Here is a 19,932-nt window from a genome sequence, read left to right on the forward strand (position 1 = left end):
TTATGCGCAAATTACTCAGAATTTACTCTTTCATGAATGGGGATTGTAGGATTTGAGTGAGATCCGAGATTGGAGTTTTTACATTTCAGTTTGTTTAGAGATCACAAAGTTTTCCTAGTTCTTAGGAGAATGTGCTTCTGTCTCAACATCACCTCATGTACACTTCCAGTTCCATGTGGAAACCTTTACCTGGCATCTGTTTATTTAGGCTAGCTTCTACCAAGTGATTAATTTAGGCCAAAATATTGCAGAGGTTGCTTGGATTAATGGCCTTTGACATCAGCAACAAAAAATATGAGAAATGTTTTCACATCCTATTTTGTCCTAACTATGTTTGATTATATGGTTAGTCACATTTTATTATTTGCATTTAAAAATGTTTTTCACCTGCTTTCCACATCTCTATCAGAACACAATTGCAACCTGTTTTTGGGTCAGGACCCACCAGCTGAGAACCACTGCTGTACATCACTCACTTTTCAATTTCAATAGCACATTCTTTAAGACTAAGCCATAGATATACCTCTCCGTTTGTTTCCTTTACTCTCCACCTCTCCCTCCCTCTCTTTTTCTTGCTTTTACACAAACACCTGGTTCTTCCACACCCACTCTTTTTCCTTGCTGCCCCAGCCCCAATCAGCATGCAGCCTCGCCCATCTTGCCAGCAGGTTGTCCATCATTCCCAATTACTGTGGCAACCGTCGCTGCCAGCAGCGGCACACACTAATCAACTGAGTGACCCCGCACACCTCCAACAAGGGTCCAGCATCACAGCCTCTTCTGCACATCTGTTTCACTCTTCCCTTCTCCTAGTACTGAAAGAGAGAAAGAAAGATACTGTACACCCTGGATCAACTAATGTGCATACTTGTGCATGTGTGAAAACAGTGTGAAAATCACACCCGCTGATAGCGTTGTTTATTTGCACGCACTGTCTGTGTTGTTTTAGCACCCAATTAACTAAAAAAATGTGCAAATCAGGTTAAAGCTTAAAAACTCCCAAAGAGTTTTACTAAATGCAGTTTGAATGGAACAGTTCCCATCTTGCGGGTCAGTTGTGAGTGCCAGGTTGTGGGGCAATCTATACTTTACTTGGATTGTGCAGCATCACTTCACCACTGCGATCCAGGCACCTGAACCGGCTCTGTAAAATCCTGAAAGTGTGCTTGACTACACAGTATGTCTGGATATATTCCAGTTATAACACTCTTCTCCATCATTCAATAATCATTTGATTGAATTATTGGTGCCATGATCAATATAAAATTTACACAAACATCTTGTAAGGGGGTTTAGAGGAAAGGAGGAGGCGAGAACCGGCTTGACAACTTAAATAATAATTTATTAACCAAAAACCCAACCAAAAACACACAACTAAAAACACAGCACAGCTGCCTGCAATTCTCTCTCTCTCAAACTGTCGTCCCCGGCCGCCTTTATCCCTCGCGCACCCCATCAGGCTGATTGGGGACCGGGTGTGTCTCATTCCAGCCCGGCCCCGCCCTCCTCAGCTCTACACTCCTCCCGGCATTGCCTCAGGCCGGGGAGCCCCCGGCATGACGTACATCCTCCCCCACCCTTCCTCTCCGGGTGGGGGGGGCGTGCCTTATGCCCCGACTGCCGGCGGGTCCTCCCCGCCTTCCTCGACCTGGGAGGAGACAGGAGGGAAAAAAAAAACAAAACACAAAATGGCGAGGGAAAGGCCAACACGGAGCGGCAGAGAGAGAGAGAGAGGAGAGAGAGAAAAAGAAACTCACCGGTTCTCTGATGCGCTGTCGCATGGTCCTCGATCACTACTCCACCCTCTCAGGCGGACTGCAGCCGCTCCTCCCCGGGCGGACCGGAGTCAGACCTCCGACCCCCAGCGGACAGAACGCCCCTCCGTGTTCCCGGCGTCCCGTGGGGACTCTCCTCCGCCCCTGGCAGCGGCCCTACCACTCCAGCCGGTCGGGGAGTCGCTTTCCTCCTCCCCCCCCGCGGACGGCGGTCTTCTCTCGACCCCTCCACGTTCCCGGGGGACGGCAGGGCACTCCTCAGCCCCCAGCAGCGGCTCCCTCGCTCCAGGCGGTCGGGGAGTCCCGTCCCCACTCGCCTCGCGGACGGCGGCCGTTCCCCGCGTCCGGGTAGTCGGGCTACTCCGTCCCTCGTCGGACGGCAGCGGCGCTCCCCTGGGTGGACGGCAGTGTCGAGGACTCTGCGACGGGAATCCCTCCTCCTTCCCGGGTTTCGGCACCAGTGTAAGGGGGTTTAGAGGAAAGGAGGAGGCGAGAACCGGCTTGACAACTTAAATAATAATTTATTAACCAAAAACCCAACCAAAAACACAAAACTAAAAACACAGCACAGCTGCCTGCAATTCTGTCTCTCTCGAACTGTCGTCCCCGGCCGCCTTTATCCCTCGCGCGCCCCATCAGGCTGATTGGGGACCGGGTGTGTCTCATTCCAGCCCGGCCCCGCCCTCCTCAGCTCTACACATCTCTTCTTGAAAAAAATTACGTTTATCGCCTGCTTTCCGTGGACAGTAATAGCATAACGTTAATCAAGCACAACAGTCTGGTTCCGGAAGTAAAAATCACAGAATTAATACATTTTTTTCCATAGAAGAATTGATTATTAATGATAATTTATAAACCCTTAAAGACAGACCTATTGTAAGCTCTGAGGTTGTGAATCGATAGCATATTCTTCGGTTTAAGCCATCAGTTCATGTTATTTCAACATAATTTTTAATTAATTGCATTTAAAAGCGGAATTTGTGTTGAATAGCTCCACTACCCATGATCCGGCAGAGAAAAATCCACCAATCAGAGAATCACAGCAAAAAAGCTCCGCAGCGACTGCCCACTTCCATGACGCACTGCGAGTGACTCTCTCATTCTTGAGTACACTCTCAAACTACTTATACAGGGTGGCCCCAAAAAAACGGGGCCGCTATGTTTGATTGCTCATATCCTAAAAATGCATTTGCATTGGCATTTGCATGATTTTTGATGTACTTTTACAACTTTTTGTAAACAACAAAATTATGTGGAACAACAACATGAGCAACAACTTGCTACAAATAAGTAAATAGGTGTGTTCGACTTGAACTGCATATTGATTTGCAGATTGCAGTCTGGGGAGGAGTTGAAAAGAGAGCTGTCAAGCCAGACACTTTGCGCTTTATTTTTTTTTTTCAAATCAAATCACATTTATTGTCACACAGCCATATACACAAGTGCAATGGTGTGTGAAATTCTTGGGTGCAGTTCCGATCAACATAGCAGTCGTGACAGTGATGAGACATATACCAATCTACAATAACATCAAATTAACACAATTTAAAGTCTAATATACACATAATTACACACAACACAATATACAAATAATAACATATACTGTACAGTATACAATACGCACAATATAGATACACATTATTCAATAAAAATAAAAAAGTATATATAATATATATAGAATTTACAGTAGGTTGTATTGTACTGTATTGACATTCAGGCTGTCGGTTGATAGTAGTTGTTAAGAGAGAATATATATAATAATAATATAATTTATGACAGTCCGGTGTGAGATATAAGAGTAAGGGTAATAAAGTGCAGTGCTGATGTATTTTGATCGTGGGAGATCAAGAGTTCAAAAGTCTGATTGCTTGGGGGAAGAAGCTGTCATGGAGTCGGCTGGTGCGGGTCCTGATGCTGCGATACCGCCTGCCTGATGGTAGCAGTGAGAACAGCCCATGGCTCGGGTGGCTGGAGTCTCTGATGATCCTCCGAGCTTTTTTCACACACCGCCTTGTATATATTTCCTGGAGGGAGGGAAGCTCACCTCCGATGATGTGTCTGGCAGTTCGCACCACCCTTTGCAGTGCTTTGTGGTTGTGGGCGGTGCTATTGCCGTACCAGGCGGAGATGCAGCCAGTCAGGATGCTCCTGACTGGCTGCATCTCTGCCTGGTAGGGCAATAACACAGCCCACAACCTACAGTGCAGGTGTAGAACTGTGTGAGGATGTGGTGGTTCATTCCAAACTTCCTCAGCCGTCTCAGGAAGAAGAGGCGCTGATGAGCTTTCTTCACAACTACTTCAGTGTGGATGGACCATGTGAGTTCCTCAGTGATGTGGACACCCAGGAACTTGAAGCTGCTGACTCTCTCCACTGGTGCTCCATTGATGATGATGGGACTGTGTTCTCTGTCTTTTCTTCTGAAGTCCACCACAAGCTCCTTTGTCTTACTGATGTTGAGGGAGAGGTTGTGCTTCTGACACCAGTGTGTCAGAGTGTGCATCTTCTCTCTGTAGGCTGTTTCATCATTGTCAGTGATCAGATCTACAACCGTCGTGTCATCAGCAAACTTAATGATGGCATTGGAGCTATGTGTTGCCACACAGTCATGTGTGTACAAGGAATACAAGAGTGGGCTGAGAACGCAGCCCTGTGGGGCTCCAGTGTTGAGGGTCAGTGATGAGGAGATGTTGCTGCCTATTCTAACCACCTGGCGTCTGCTTGACAGGAAGTCCAGGATCCAACTGCACAGTGAGCTGTTTAAGCCCAGAGCCCGGAGTTTCTCATCAAGCTTGGAGGGCACTATGGTGTTGAATGCTGAGCTGTAGTCTACAAACAACATTCTCACATAAGTGTTCTTTTTTCCAGGTGGGAGAGAGCAGTGTGTAGTGTAGATGCAATGGCATCATCAGTGGAGCGGTTGTTGCGGTAAGCAAACTGCAATGGGTCAAGAGAGAGAGGCAGCACAGAGCAGATGTAATCTCTGATTAGTCTCTCAAATTATTTGCTGATGATGGGGGTCAGAGCAACAGGACGCCAGTCATTTAAGCAAGTGATTTTTGATTGCTTTGGAACAGGCACAATGGTGGATGTTTTAAAGCATGTGGGGACTACAGACAAAGAGAGGGAAAGGTTGAAAATGTCTGTAAAAACACCAGCCAGCTGGTTCGTGCACGCTCTGATGACGCGGACCGGAATGCCGTCTGGGCCTGCGGCTTTGCGGATATTCACCCGTCGGAAGGATCGGGTTACATCCGCTACAGAGATGGAGAGTGAACTAACCTCTGTAGCTTCGGCCGCGAGAGCTCTCTCCGCGAGGGCAGTGTTATTTCCCTCGAAACGAGCATAAAAAGTATTTAGCTCATCCGGGAGAGAGGCAGCGGTGTTCATGGTGGAGTTTTTATTCCCTTTAAAGTCCGTGATGATGTTAATTCCCTGCCACATGCTTCTAGATGTTTTGCTGTTCTGAGGGCATAACTGGCTTGTTTATGCTCCTCCGCGTTCCCGGAATTGAAAGCGGAGGTCTGCACATTAAGTGCCGCGCGAACATCGCTATTTATCCATGGCTTCTGGTTCGGGTATATCCATATTGTTCTGGTCGGAACTATGTCCTCCACGCACTTTTTGATGAAACACATTACGCTATCAGCGTAAAGCTCGATGTCATCATCAGAGGTGGACCGGAACATCTCCCAGTCTGTGTGATCAAAACAGTCCTGTAGCGTAGAGTCTGATTGGTCCGACCAGAACTGGGTCGTTCTGAGGGTGGGTGCTTCCTGTTTCAGTTTCTGCCTGTAAGCAGGCAGAAGCAGAATGGAAGAGTGGTCCAATTTGCCAAATGGTGGGCGGGGGAGGGATTTGTAGCCATCCCGGAAGGGAGAGTAGCAATGGTCCAAAACCCGGTCCCCTCGTGTGTTGAAACTAATGTGCTGGTGGTATTTTGGTGCAACTGATTTGAAACTGGCTTTATTAAAGTCCCCGGTCACAATGAACACGGCCTCAGGGTGCGCGGTTTCCTGCTCACTTATACTCCCATACAGTTCCGTGAGTGCCCGGTCTGTGTCGGCTTGTGGGGGGATGTACACAGCAGTGTTAATGACCGCTGTGAATTCCCTCGGTAGCCAGAATGGTCGACACAGAAGCATGAGAAATTCCAGATCAGGAGAGCAGAAAGACTTGATAGAATGTACGTTCCTCTGATCACACCAGGATTTGTTGATCATAAAACATACACCACCACCTCTGCTTTTACCTGAGAGGTCTTTCGCTCTGTCCGCTCGGTGCACGGAGAACCCCATAGGTTCAATGGCTGAGTCTGGAATCTCTGCAGACATCCAAGTTTCTGTTAGGCAGATAATGCAGCAGTCCCTCGTCTCTCATTGGAAAGAGATTGGTGCTTTCAGCTCGCAGAGCTTGTTATCCAGAGACTGAACATTTGCCAGTAGAATACTGGGTAGCGGGGGTTGACTTGCGCAGCATCTTACTCTGATGAGAACGCCGGCTCTGTTTCCCCCTTTCCTCCTGCGTTTCCTCTGCCCAGACAAAGGGCTCCGCTGGTGTGTTTGTAAACAGCGGGTCGGCATTGAGGAATTTGAAGTCCGGTTTACGGTGTGAAATTGCTGAACCAATGTCCAAAAGTGTTTGTCTGTCGTAGACAATAAGGCAGACGACATCCAAGACAAAAAAATAAGAATTGTGAACAAAACAAACAAAACACTGCCATGTTGTGTCGGAGCTCGCAATGCAGTAGCCATACTCAGCACCATCACGAAAGATCGCGCAATGTTTGCTTTCTTTATTGCAGACGAATTGGAATTCAGATGTTTGAATTTTACATAAAATAACCAGAAACATTGTTCAATTGAAAAGGTTATATGCAACTTAATACAGTGTCTGCTGTATGTAAGAAGAAAGTCTAATAAAAGCCTATATTATTTTAATACCAATAAAGGAGTCAATGTTTTTTTTTTTTAATTATTATTATTTTTAATGTTTTTATGAATAAACATAATATTACTATGACAAACATAATATAAAATTATATAAACATGATGTACTGTTATAAAAACATGGAGTTGTGAGAGTTTTCGCCGAACTGGAGGTGTCATGTCATAGACTGTCATAGCAGAAGTAATAAGAGTAATACTGTATGTGAAGTATGCCATTGTGAATGCAGCCCATGAAACACATGTAACTGTCACGTTGTGAGTCTGGCCAATCGTGAATGAGCTGTGTCGTCATTCAGAGCTCTTGCTTTTGGACAACTGCAGTGGCTGCACCAGCCGGCTGCTCTTGAATCGCTCTTGCGGTACATTGATGGCATGCATCATGGTGATGCAGTGGTTGCACCGTTTCAAGTTGTACAAAATTTCTAACGAACATGCACTGCTTCAAGTTTGGCGCTGATCGGTCTGCGCAGCGCTAATAAGTAAATTGTTTTGCTAAGTTCCCTATTGAAGGAATTTTTGATGTTGCGTAATGACGCAATTGGGACTACATTAGTGGTTTCACGTGGTCTGAGGCCTGTATACAATATCGCCAATTTATTGGCTGATGCCGCTTAAGCGACACCCATAGGGAGCCACGTCACGGGCTCTATATAGACGAGCACTAGGCGCAAGATTTTCTTTCTTCAGTGCATGATTAATCTAAGATAAGCCCGTATTTTTTACTAGCAACTCACGTCGAAGCAAATATTATATACAGTACATATTCTCCCTTTTGAGTGGCAACACAGGATGTTTTTTAGGAAGTGCTTACCTCCATGTATGTGCTTCATCTTCAATGAGGATGTGTGTGAGCTATCTGGGCTTTAGCCAAATGGAGGCGAGTCTAACTCTCGGCGGCCGGCAGCGACCCCTCCTTCCCCAAACAGATGGCCTCGGCTGCTCCCCTAGCGGATGGCAGCGGCGAGGACTCCACGACAGCGCATCCCTCCTCCCTCCCAGGTTTTGGCACCACTCTAACAGTTCAAGGATGGGCAACGAGGAGGTGGGAACCAGCTGAACAGTAAACATAAAGTTTAGTGTAAAACTCAACATAATACAAACATAAACACGCACACACATGCAGCGCAGCCACGTGCATCTCAAACCGGCATCTCCGGCTGCCCTTTATCTCACGCTCCTGCTAATAAGCTGATTCAGCGCCAGCCATGCTCCATCATGGCCCGGCCATGCCCTCCTTCTCGTCACACAACGGTTTTGCTCTGGCCGTGTGTCTGTCAGCGCCTCGCGGATGCTTGACTCGTGGGAGGCTGATTTGGACACCGAGGAGGGAGGTGAGCAGCAGGCTGACCTTCAGTCTCTGTCCCTCTCTCCAGAGCTCAGCACGTTTCCCCATGAAATTCACACACAGGCATTTTTTGTCCCAGTCCTGAGACCCATGCTGTGGATTCCTTCGGCGCTGAGGACGAGGAAGCCATGTCACAAGGCACTGGATTCCGAAGATTTTGCCAGTGGCCAGGCCACGGCCTTGCCTCCAGCAGATGGATTATGCATTGCAAGGAGCTCCCCTTTTCCCCGGACCTCCACTGTGAGATCTCGAAGTCCTGGGATCAACCATATTTGGGTAGGATTACAAATCAATCAGCCTCAGATTTTGTGTATGTATGCTGTGCTGCTGAGCATGGATATACTGCGGTCCCGACGGTGGAAGAGACGCTGGCGGCTCATCTTTCCCCATCCTTGGCAACCACTTGGAAATTGCAGGATGATTTCAAAATTGTTGAATAAAGCTTACTTGGGTTCGGGCCAGATGGTGTCGGCTTTGCACATGCTAGCAGTCTTGCAAGCCTACCAGTCTCAGTTTATGAGGGATTTGGATGAGGGAGCTGGGCTAGATGCTGAGGTCATCATGGAACTGTGCAGAGCCTCGGATTTGGCACTAAGAGCTACCAAGCGCATTGCTCGTGCTGTTGGTCGGAATATGGCGGGCATCGTAGCGGGGGAACATCATGGCTCATGCTCACAGACATTCGTGACAAGGACAAGACCTTTTTACTGAATGCCCCTGTGTCACAGTCTGGCCTGTCTGGTGATGCAGTCCAAGTGGTAGTAGAAGAGTTCAGCGCCGCATTCCAGCAGATGGTATTCACATTCAACATTGTCTCAATGTCCCACCGGAGAGCCACAGAAGGTGCCAGACACAAGTTTTGCAACCCCTCCAAAGGATTGGGGTACTCAAATGTTCCCGTCATCACGGGCGTGCCCACGAAGGTGTTTGGAGGTTGGTAAGGCTCCTTTCATATGGCCGGCCAGACATCAGAGGCGAGCCTGACGAGCCTGCAATGAAAGGAAGGGTGAGCCCCCATTCAGTGGACAAAATTGGACCATTCAAATGTATCTATTTCCTGCCTGTTTACCTTTCAGTCAATCTCGGGATAAGTTCATCGTTGCACATGCTTCGAATGCCCGACAACTTTATTACAACTCAGTCTCCCACCACAATTTGTGCTGGGGAATGAGCATTGATAATTCCATCCCTGAATTCAGCCTCTGTCTCCATGGCTGTGAGTCTCGAGACATGAATAACAGAATTTGATGTTCCACAAGCACAAGTGTTCACAAAACACAGTTATAAACCCCACACGTTGTCCCCCCATAATGAATGCTGGGGCCTTGGTGGCAAACTAGCTTGTTTCAAAAAGTATTTCCCCAAGTGTTCACACACACTTTTCGGTTCAAAACACCAGGAAAGAAAATTTGGTAACACTTTCTATGAAGCTCATATTTATAATGTATTGTAAAGGCATTATAAACTCAGCAAAAAAAGAAACGTCCTTTTTTCAGGACACTGTATTTTAAAGATAATTTTGTAAAAATCCAAATAAATGTACAGATCTTTTTTGTAAAGGGTTTAAACAATGTTTTCAATGCTTGTTCAATGAACAATAAACAATTAATGAACATGCACCTGTGGAACGGTCGTTAAAACACTAACAGCTTACAGACGGTAGGCAATTAAGGTCACAGTTATAAAAACTTAGGACACTAAAGAGACCTTTCTACTGACTCTGAAAAACACCAAAATAAATATGCCCAGGGTCCCTGCTCATCTGCATGAACATGCCTTATGCATGCTGCATGGAAGCATGAGGACTGCAGATGTGGCCAGGACAATAAATTGCAATGTCCATACTGTGAGATGCCTAAGACAGCTCTACAGGGAGACAGGAAGGACAGCTGATCATCCTTGCAGTGGCAGACCACATGTAAGAACACCTGCACAGGATCGGTACATCCGAATATCACACCTGCGGGACAGGTACAGGATGGCAACAACAACTGCCCGAGTTACACCAGGAATGCACAATCCCTCCATCAGTGCTCAGACTGTCCGCAATAGGCTGAGAGAGGCTGGAATGAGGGCTTGTAGGCCTATTGTAATACAGGTCCTTACCAGACATCACCGGCAACAACGTCGCCTATGGCCACAAACCCACCTTTGCTGGACCAGACAGGATTGGCAAAAAGAGCTATTCACTGACGAGTCGCAGTTTTGTCTGTCTGCCCATCTAACGGCTTGGCAGCAGTTACAAGGCATTTCAAATTGGGTAATTCAGATGATAGAGCATGGTTATGTCTTTCAATTCAGGCAGGCACTGTTCTTTTAACAGAGGTTTCTGTTCAGGAAGTTCCATTTTTTTATTTGAAATTCATTGCCTCTTGCAAAAAGGGGCAATAGAAGAGGTTCCCCCTGCGCAGAGAGAATGTGTATTTTATAGCCTTTATTTCCTTGTCCCGAAAAAAGACGGTGGCTTACGTCCCATTCTGGATCTGAGATGTTTGAAATTCACCCTATTGAAATGCAGGTTCAGAATGCTGATGCTCAAGCAAATAATGTCACCAGTGAAGCTGGAGGACTGTGTTGTGACAAAAGATTTGAAGGACGCTTATTTCCACATTCAAATTACGCCGAAGCATAAGCATTTTCTTGTTCACTTTTTGGTGCAAAGCGTACCAATTTTGCATCCTGCCTTTTGGACTTGCGTTAGCACCTCATACGTTCACAAAATGCATGGATGCAGCGCTGACGCCCTTGAGGCTTCAGAGCATCCACATTTTGAATTATCTTAAGGATTGGTTGGTGCTAGCTCACTAAGAGAGTCTAGCTGCCCAACACCAAGATGTTGTTCTCAATCACTTGAGCAGTCTAGGGCTGTGAGTCAACCTGGACCAGAGCATTTTGTTGCAGAGGCAACAGATGCTGTTTCAAGGGGTGGAGCTAGACTTGCGAGCAATGCAGGCGCACCTGTCTCTAGCTCGCATTTTGTCATTACGCCAGTGTCTAGCAATGTTCAAAGGGGGACACATTCTCCCTGCGAGAACTTTTCAGAGGCTATTGGGGCTTATGATCACAGCATCCGCTGTCATTCCCTTGGGCATGTTGCATGTGAGACCATTTCAGTGTTGGATGTACTCCATAAAGGGACTTCAAACATCGAGGCATGCATTTCGTCCCATCAGAGTGATGCGTGGGTGCTACCAAGCTCTGTTACCATGGAAACGGAAGCGCTCTCTGCGGTTGAGCGTTCCACTGGGACAGGTGTGTCGCCACAAGGTGATAATAACAGACGCCTCCTCTGTGGGTTGGGGTGCTGTGTACGAGAACCATCATGCTCAAGGAGTATTGGCACATAAACTGTCTGGAAATGCTAGCGGTGCTGTTGGCATTGAGGTTCTTCCTTCCGGATATCCGAGGCAGTCATGTCCTCATCTGGTCGGACAACAGGATGGTGGTGGCTTACATCAACCATCAGGGAGGGGTGTGCTCTCATGTCATGCTCAAGCTGTCACGTCGCATTCTGCTGTGGGCACAGGACAATGTGCTGTCTCAACGAACAATACATGTTTCAGGCTGGTTGAATGTGGGGGTGGATCTCCTGTCCAGACAGTTTCTGATGCCTGGAGAATGGTGAGGTTAGGCAGAGTGGAAGTGGACCTGTTTGCATCAAGTGAGACGTCACACTGTCCCCTCTGGTTTTCTCTCTCATCCCTGGCACCGTTGGGCATCGATGCGCTGGCGCATCAGTGGCAGACAGCGCGTCTTTACCACTGATCAACTTGCTGCACTCGGTTCTGCAGAGGATTTGGGAGGATTGTGTTTGGCTTCTGTTAGTGTCGCCCTATTGGCCATCTCAAGTGTGGTTTTCGACTCTGGTCTCTCTCCTGGAGAGAATGCTGTAGGAGATTCCATTCAGAATGGATATGTTGTCTCAGGTGTGGGACAGCATTTGGCACCTCCGGCCCGAGTTATGGAAATTGTGGGTTTAGCCCCTCAATGGGGCCCTCTTTTGAATGATGGTTTATTCCCCGCTGTGGTTTATACCATTTTAAATGCTAGAGCTCCATCAATGAGAAGGTTATATACGCTTAAATGGTGTATTTTTGCCTCTTGGTGCGCAGCGCAAATTGAGGATCCAGTCCACTGCCCAGTTGATTCAGTGCTGGATTTTTTACAAGAGCAAAGCTCACCTCAGCAACACTTAAAGTTTACGTGGCCGCTATAGCGGCTGAGCATGCGCTGGTGAATGGAGTTTCTGTTGGAAGACATTCTCGTCTCTCGTTTTATGTGGAGAGCACGCAGGCTTAGACCTTTTCGTCCCACCTGCGTCCCTTTATGGGATTTATCTATGGTGTTAGAGTCGCTCTCAGCTGCTCCATTCAAGCCTTTAACATCAATATCTGATCAAATTCTGACTCATAAATGGACCTGTTATTAGCATTGGCATCATTTAAGAGGGTTGGTGATTTGCATGCCCTGTCGATCAATCCTTTATGCATGGATTTTGCACCGGGCTTACCTAAGTTTGTGCCAAGATTTAGTTTGGGCTATTTGCCTAAAGTCATCTTTACATCCTTTCACTCGAAGATTATTAATTTGCAGTCCTTTTCTCCTTCACTATTTGAGTCAGAGGAGTATAAGAGGCTACATATGCTACGCCTAATATGGGCTCTGCGGGTTTATGTTGACCGTACCATTTTTTGGGGCCAAATGATCTAACCCACTAGGTGTAAGAAATAGATCAATATTTAAAACTTATTTTACTAAAAGTGTTTGCTTCCGGCCATCTTGAGGTTCGTATGTTTATGAGGATGGAGTTCAAACTGCCTCTTGCATGATGTAAGCATGTAAGCTTCCTCTGCATAGACATTCATAAGTAGATCCCTTATTAGCAACTGTTTCTATGGACTGCAATACTGTTTCTACACAAACACAGTTAATGAAGCAGTCTGAGCAAGAAGCTTGGTCTGAGGCATCTCCACCACTCACTCACTTGCATTCAAACCGATTCAAGCAACTCTCCTTGTTGACCGGTCCAAGATGGCACCACAGTTGACATATCTAATCCAGCCGAATAAGACATCTATGTATGACTATCTATGCTCCTCTTGTGGTGTAAACAACACTGCGCTTCCGTATTTTTTCGTATTTCATGGGTCAGTTCTCACATGAACTTTCCAACGCTCTGGCAGTGTGGATTTTACCCTTGTTTTTTACAGCTGGGCGGAAGAGAAATTTTATAGTTAAAAAGTTTTAAATATTCATCTTTTTTTTTTACCCACACCTAGCATTTTGTTTCAGAAGACAATATTTAATCCACTGGACTCATATGGATTACATATGGAGCTTCAGAAATTTGGCACCCATTCACTTGTATTTTGTGGATCTACAGAGCTAGTTATTCTTCTAAAAATCTTAATTTGTGTTCTGAAGAAGAAACAAATAGATATTCATATCTAGATCCCTTATTAGCAGCTGTATCTATGGACTGCAATACTGTTTCCAGTCAAACACAGTTAATGCAGCGGTCTGAGTAAGGAGCTCGGTATGAGGCATCTCCTCCACTCACTCGCATTCAAGCAGATTTAAACAGCTCTCCTTGTTGACCGTTCCAAGATGGCACCACAGTTGACATATCTAAACCAGCTGAATGAGGCATCTATGTATGATTATCTATGCTCCTCTGGTGGTGTAAACAACAATGCGCTTCCGTATTTTTTCGTATTTCACGGGTCAGTTCTCGTGACCGAGCTGGGCGGAAGATAAATTGTATAGTTAAAAAAGATTTAAATATTGATCTTTTTATTACACACACCTAGCATTTCACTTCAGAAGACAATATTTAATCCACTGGAGTCGTATGGATTACTTTTATGATGGCTATATGTGCTTTTTAAAGCTTCAAAAATTTTGCACCCATTCACATGTATTTTATGGACCTACAGAGCTAGATATTCTTCTAAAAATTCTTCTAAAAATCTTCATTTGTGTTCTGAAGAAGAAACCAAGTCATACACATCTGAGATGGCATGAGGATGAGTAAATTTATTAATTCATTTATGGGTGAACTAATCCTTTAAGCGTAAAAACAGAGATATACTTAGAGCTTAAGATGTAAGAATCTTTTTTGAGAAATTGAAGCACACAAAATTGACACAGCTGTTTACAGAATTCTCTCCTGTGTGTTCGGTAGATCACAGAGCATAAAAAGATGCAAATATATTTCTTTAATCAGCATGCTTGCATGTCTGTCATGTATTTCTTTAACAAGAACAAGAGGAACTCTCCTGTGTGCTGAATTCTGAGACTTAACCTCTGTTTCTATGTCATTTTCAGCAAACATCTCAGCATGATAAAGATGTGATAAATCATGCGCTTGGTTTACATTAGTCCACTTTGTCTGTACACAGATAAATTACGTATATTTCATCAGTCACTTATACAGCACATATAAATGAAGGGTAATGAGAGAATAAAGCAATAGAATGGTGCTGAGCGATGTGTATTTCCTACCCCCCTCTTTCTCATAAACAAAGCAATGCTTTGTAATTGTAAAGTCGCCTTCTACTGGATGTTGGATGCGTCACAGCATTTTTCACCATATTTCTGAGTTTACGACCCTGATAGAATGTTAAAAGCATGAGAGCAAGGCAGAGGGAGAGAGAGGCAGTTTCAGGACACACATCTGGAAAGGATACCCTTCTTCCATTGCTCTCGTAGCCACGTCATCACAGCACAGCATTGCATTCCTGTCTGGACGTTTTGCCACACATACAGTTATGCTCAAAAGTTTGCATACCCTTGGAGAATTGGTAATATATGTACCATTTTTAAAGAAAATGTGAGTAAGCAGGCAAAACACATTTCTTTTATTTCTTATGTGATTCATATTCAACTGTAGGTTATAACAGAATGGCACAATCATAAAACAAAACATGGCAACAAAGAAAAAAATGAAATGACCCCTGTTCTGCATACCCTTAGTTCTTAATACTGTGTATTGCCCCCTTTAGCATTAATGACAACGTGCAATCTTTTGTAATAGTTGTCTGTGAGGCCTCAAATTCTTGCAGGTGGTATAGCTGCCCATTTGTCTTGGCAAAATGCCTCCGGGTCATGCAAAGTCTTTGGTCGTCTTGTATGAACCGCACGTTTGAGATCTTCCAGAGTGGCTCGATTATATTAAGATCAGGAGACTGTGATGGCCTCTCCAGAACCTTCACCTTTTTCTGCTGTAACCACTGGAGGGTCAACTTGGCCTTGTGTTTAGGGTCATTGTCATGCTGGAAAGTCCAAGAGTGTCCCATGTGCAGCTTTCGTGCAGAAGAATGCAAATTGTCTGCCAATATTTTCTGATAACATGCTGCATTCATCTTGCCATCAATTCTCACAAGATTCCCCGTGCTTTTAGAGCTCACACACCCCCAAATCATCAGTGAGCCACCACCATGCTTCACAATGGGGATGGTATTCTTTTCACTATAGGCCTTGTTGACACCTCTCCAAACATAGCGCTTATGCTTGTGACCATAAAACTCTATTTTGGTCTCGTCACTCCAAATTACAGTGTGCCAGAAGCTGTGAGGCGTGTCAAGGTGTTGTCAGGCATATTGTAACCGGGATTTTTTGTGGCATTGGCGCAGTAAAGGCTTCTTTCTGGCAACTTGACCATGAAGCTCATTTTTGTTCAAGTATCGTCGTATTGTGCTCCTTGAATCAACCACACCGTCTTTTTCCAGAGCAGCCTGTATTTCTCCTGAGGTTACCTGTGGGTTTTTCTTTGTATCCTGAACAATTCTTCTGGCAGTTGTGGCTGAAATCTTTCTTGGTCTACCTGACCTTGGCTTGGTATCAAGAGATCCCAGAATTTTCCACACTTAATAAGTGATTGAACAGTACTGACTGGCATTTTCAAGGCTTTTTATATCCTTTTCCATCTTTATAAAGTTCCATTACCTTGTTATGCAGGTTTTTTGACAGTTCTTTTCTGCTCCCCATTGCTCAGTATCTAGCCTGCTCAGTGCATCCAGCTAACAAACTCATTGACTATTTATACACAGACACTAATTGCAATTTAAAAAGCCACAGGTGTGGGAAATTAACCTTTAATTGCCATTTACACCTGTGTGTGTCACCTTGTGTGTCTGTAACAAGGTCAAACATTCAAGGGTATGTAAACTTTTGATCAGGGTCATTTGGGTGATTTCTGTTATCATTATGATTTAAAAAGGAGCCAAACAACTGTGTGATAATAAATGGCTTCATATGATCATTCTCCTTAAATAAAAGACAGTTTGTTGCATGATCAGTCATATTTTCAAATGTCAATGCCAAAATGTCACAATTTCTGCCAGGGTATGCAAACTTTTGAGCACAACTGTATATCTCTCACCGGCATAGGGAAAGAAAACTGGAGTAATGTTTACGTCTGGGTTCACACCAGTGTCATAATACCACCATCACATCTGGTGCTCTTTTTTTTTTTATTATAAACATTTCATTTCAACATTTTTAATTTCAACAGTTTCCTGCTGAAAAAAAAAAATCTAAAACCAACCTCATCGGAAATTAATTGGATTAAAAGTGGGTGTTGCATACCAGAATGAAGCCAGGTGGGTGGAGGGAAAGGGATTAAAAAGTTAATTTTGTGAAGTGATTATACATTTTGTGGCATTTGTAAAGCTGAGAATGAGAGACATCATCAAGTCGTTGCATTCTGATCAAAGATTACAAAGACATTTTAGTTTTTTTCTAATTTGGAAAAATATGCACCAATGAATCATGCACAATAAGACCAGCAATAGGCATTGCAAAAGCATATAGCTTGCAAATTGTAAGTAGCTTTAGCTTATATGAAACCCACAATATGTCTTTGGCTTATTTCAGATGCTTGGAAACGATTCACACTTACAGCAGATGCCATTAGCTTATTCAAAGTTTTGCTTTAAGTTTGACTGAGGTCTTTTTGCTTGTATGCTTGTAGTCCACAAGCCTCATAGAGCTGGGCAACCCTTCTCAGAGCCTGGAGAATGTGTGTCGCTGGGCTTTTGAACAGCAGAGGAAGGACACCAATGATAAAGAGTACCACGATCACGCCATCTTTCTCACTCGTCAAGAGTTTGGACCCACAGGGATGCAAGGTAACACACACACACACACACACACAAGCATCATCAACCTCCAGATATTGAAACATGCTCACAAGAGCAGTTGATCATTCAAAGATGAACACACACAGTCTGATAAATGGACATCTATAAGGACAGGGCTTGGAGTGATACAATAACTTTAATATGGCATTGACATCGGTCATTGCCATATCAGTGGAAAAAAAGTTTAAAAATGAAACTTGAAAATATCAGTGGCCAGGGTTGGGAGGGTTACTTTTGAAATGTATTCCACTACAGATTACAGAATACATGCTGTAAAATGTAATTTGTAATGTATTCCATTAGATTACTCAAGGTCAGTAACGTATTCTAAATACTTTGGATTACTTCTTCAGCACTGGTAGATTTTTTTCACTTGTTTTGACTATAAAAACTCTGCCAGTACAGTAAGACAAAATACACATGTTAAAAAATACATTCTCTGAAAAACCTAAATATCTTATGCAGTGTTGTTTCTAAAACAAGATAAATCAAACTGATCTTGTTTTAAGGATTTTTAGATATTTTTACAGGAATACAATACAAAAATTATTATCAAGAATATGATTTTTGCCCTAATATCAAAGGTCTTACTAGAAAAAAAGAAATTATGATCCAACGTGAATTTTCTTGATAAAAAAATATGATCGTGCCTGGTAACTTGACAATTTACACAAGGTTTATTTCTATTTCTTGTGCTCCAAACTTACTTCAAACTTACTTCTCTGTCTGCTCGTATGAATGTAACACATCATAAGAAAGTGTTTCACCGCTGTTCAAATGCACTTTGGATCACATCATTTATATGTATAAATGTTTTCCATCTGAAACGACTAAATATTAAATGAAACAAATGACAATAAAATGCAAAGTAATCTCTTCAGTAATCAAAATACTTTTTGAATGTAACTGTATTCTAAATACCAATGATTTAAATTGTAACTGTAGTGGAATACAGTTACTTATATTTTATATTTTAAATACGTATTCCTGTTACATGTATTCCGTTACTCCCCAACCCTGTCAGTGGCAAGAGTGTGTGTCTTGTTTGGAGATAAAGTTGTCCCAAAAGTGAGCAAAACCTTACATAACCTTTTGGAGACATTTTGGGATTTCCTCAAGTGGAAACTTTTATTCATAAATAAAATGTTTCTAAATATGCAAAGCACTTTCTATTAGGTGTAGGGTTAGGCTTTGGGTTAATGTTAGTCTATACTAATTATAATTATTGTTAGCCCTTTATAAAAAAAAAAAAAAAAAAAGAAAAACTGTTGATGGTTTATGGTATATCTCAGTTTGAATAGTTAAGCATATGTGTGCGAGTGAATGTGTGTGATGAAGATGTGAGGAAGTCAAACTCAATCAGGTGTTCTTGTGCATTGCTAGGTTACGCTCCTGTCACAGGCATGTGTCATCCCGTGCGGAGCTGCACTCTCAACCATGAGGATGGTTTCTCATCTGCATTCGTGGTGGCGCATGAAACCGGCCATGTGTGAGTATTTACTGCACCTTTCTTTGCTGGCATTATATCAGTATGTCAAAAGATGTGTGAAATTATATAAGAAATATATATCTGTTGAGTACTGTTTATGTAGAACCTCCTAAAACTTTTGAGAACGGTCCTTACAAAAATGGTACTTAAATTCATGAAACTTAAAATGTCATTTGAAACCCATTTTACTTTTGTTACTTCTGTGGTGCATTGTGCTGAAAAAATTAACAAATAAATAAATAAATAAAAAATAAACAAGAACTTGATCTTATACATGGGGAATTGATTGCATTGTGAAAAGTGGGTGTTACATATGAAGCTGGTGGTTTGAAGGGGAGGGGTTAAAAATTAGAGAACTTGATTTTAGACTGTTACAAGTAGTGAAAGTTGTTACATTTTGATGAAAGATTACAAAGACAAACTTTTTTTTTTTCTTCTTCTTCTGTGGAACAACGTGCAGCAATTATTCTTTTGCAAAAAGACCAGAAGCATGAATTAAGAAAGTAAATGGGGTTAATTTGTATTTCATGTTGAATTCAAATTGGCCTAATAATGCCATAATTCAAATCTAAAAATGTCAAAAGGTGTCTGTACGGGGCGGGGTTGATGGTTAATATAGGGTTAGCAAGTTAAAGTATATGGGTGTTTATTCAACTTTGGGCACTTTCATGTCCCATGAGTTGATTAATCAAAACAAAAAGAATATAAGCTTTTCTTTCTTTCGTTCTTTATGTTTGTTTCATGAAGGTCTTACTAAAAATACATTTGAAACTTACAAAGCCTTCATAATTTAGATTTGTTTGTTTGTTTTGTTTTAGCCTTGTTCCAGAGCAAGACTTTCAATATTAGTATAAAAATCCATAATACATTTACAAATTCTTACATGTTTAAACCCATGATATTCTAAACATTAAGTTAAATAAGCATAAACAATTTCAATATTTATTGCATGAAAATGGTTTCTAGCAATTTGTCAAAAATTATAACTGTCCCACAGTTGTGGCATCACTTTCACCACACCAAACCATTTTTACCCTTATACAATTTTTTGTTAAAAGTTACTGCACTTGTTTACCGAGTCAACAAAAGTGTCAGTGAAGGGCATGTTTGAGATAACCTATGAATTAAGTAGCAAAAACAAACAAAATTCAAGGTAGATATCACTTGTGAGCAGGGTATTTTTAATGGGCATAATTTCCAAAGCTGTATGCAAAAATATGAAACTATTGTA

The 19,932-nt window shown here is 43.2% G+C and overlaps 1 protein-coding gene across 4 annotated transcripts in view; it reads left to right on the forward strand.

The window, feature by feature from the left end:
- The window catches only part of LOC127418324 (A disintegrin and metalloproteinase with thrombospondin motifs 2-like), a 305,982-nt gene that overhangs the window by 243,089 nt on the left and 42,961 nt on the right, over positions 1 to 19,932 (forward strand). For all 4 annotated transcript variants that reach the window (XM_051658877.1, XM_051658878.1, XM_051658880.1 and 1 more), the window contains exons 6-7: positions 17,044 to 17,200; positions 18,596 to 18,701. In XM_051658877.1, coding sequence (XP_051514837.1) covers positions 17,044 to 17,200; positions 18,596 to 18,701 — 263 coding nt within the window. The remainder of the gene's footprint in view (positions 1 to 17,043; positions 17,201 to 18,595; positions 18,702 to 19,932) is intronic.

This window comes from Myxocyprinus asiaticus, chromosome 27 (assembly GCF_019703515.2).
Source record: "Myxocyprinus asiaticus isolate MX2 ecotype Aquarium Trade chromosome 27, UBuf_Myxa_2, whole genome shotgun sequence".
Lineage (NCBI taxonomy): Eukaryota > Metazoa > Chordata > Actinopteri > Cypriniformes > Catostomidae > Myxocyprinus > Myxocyprinus asiaticus.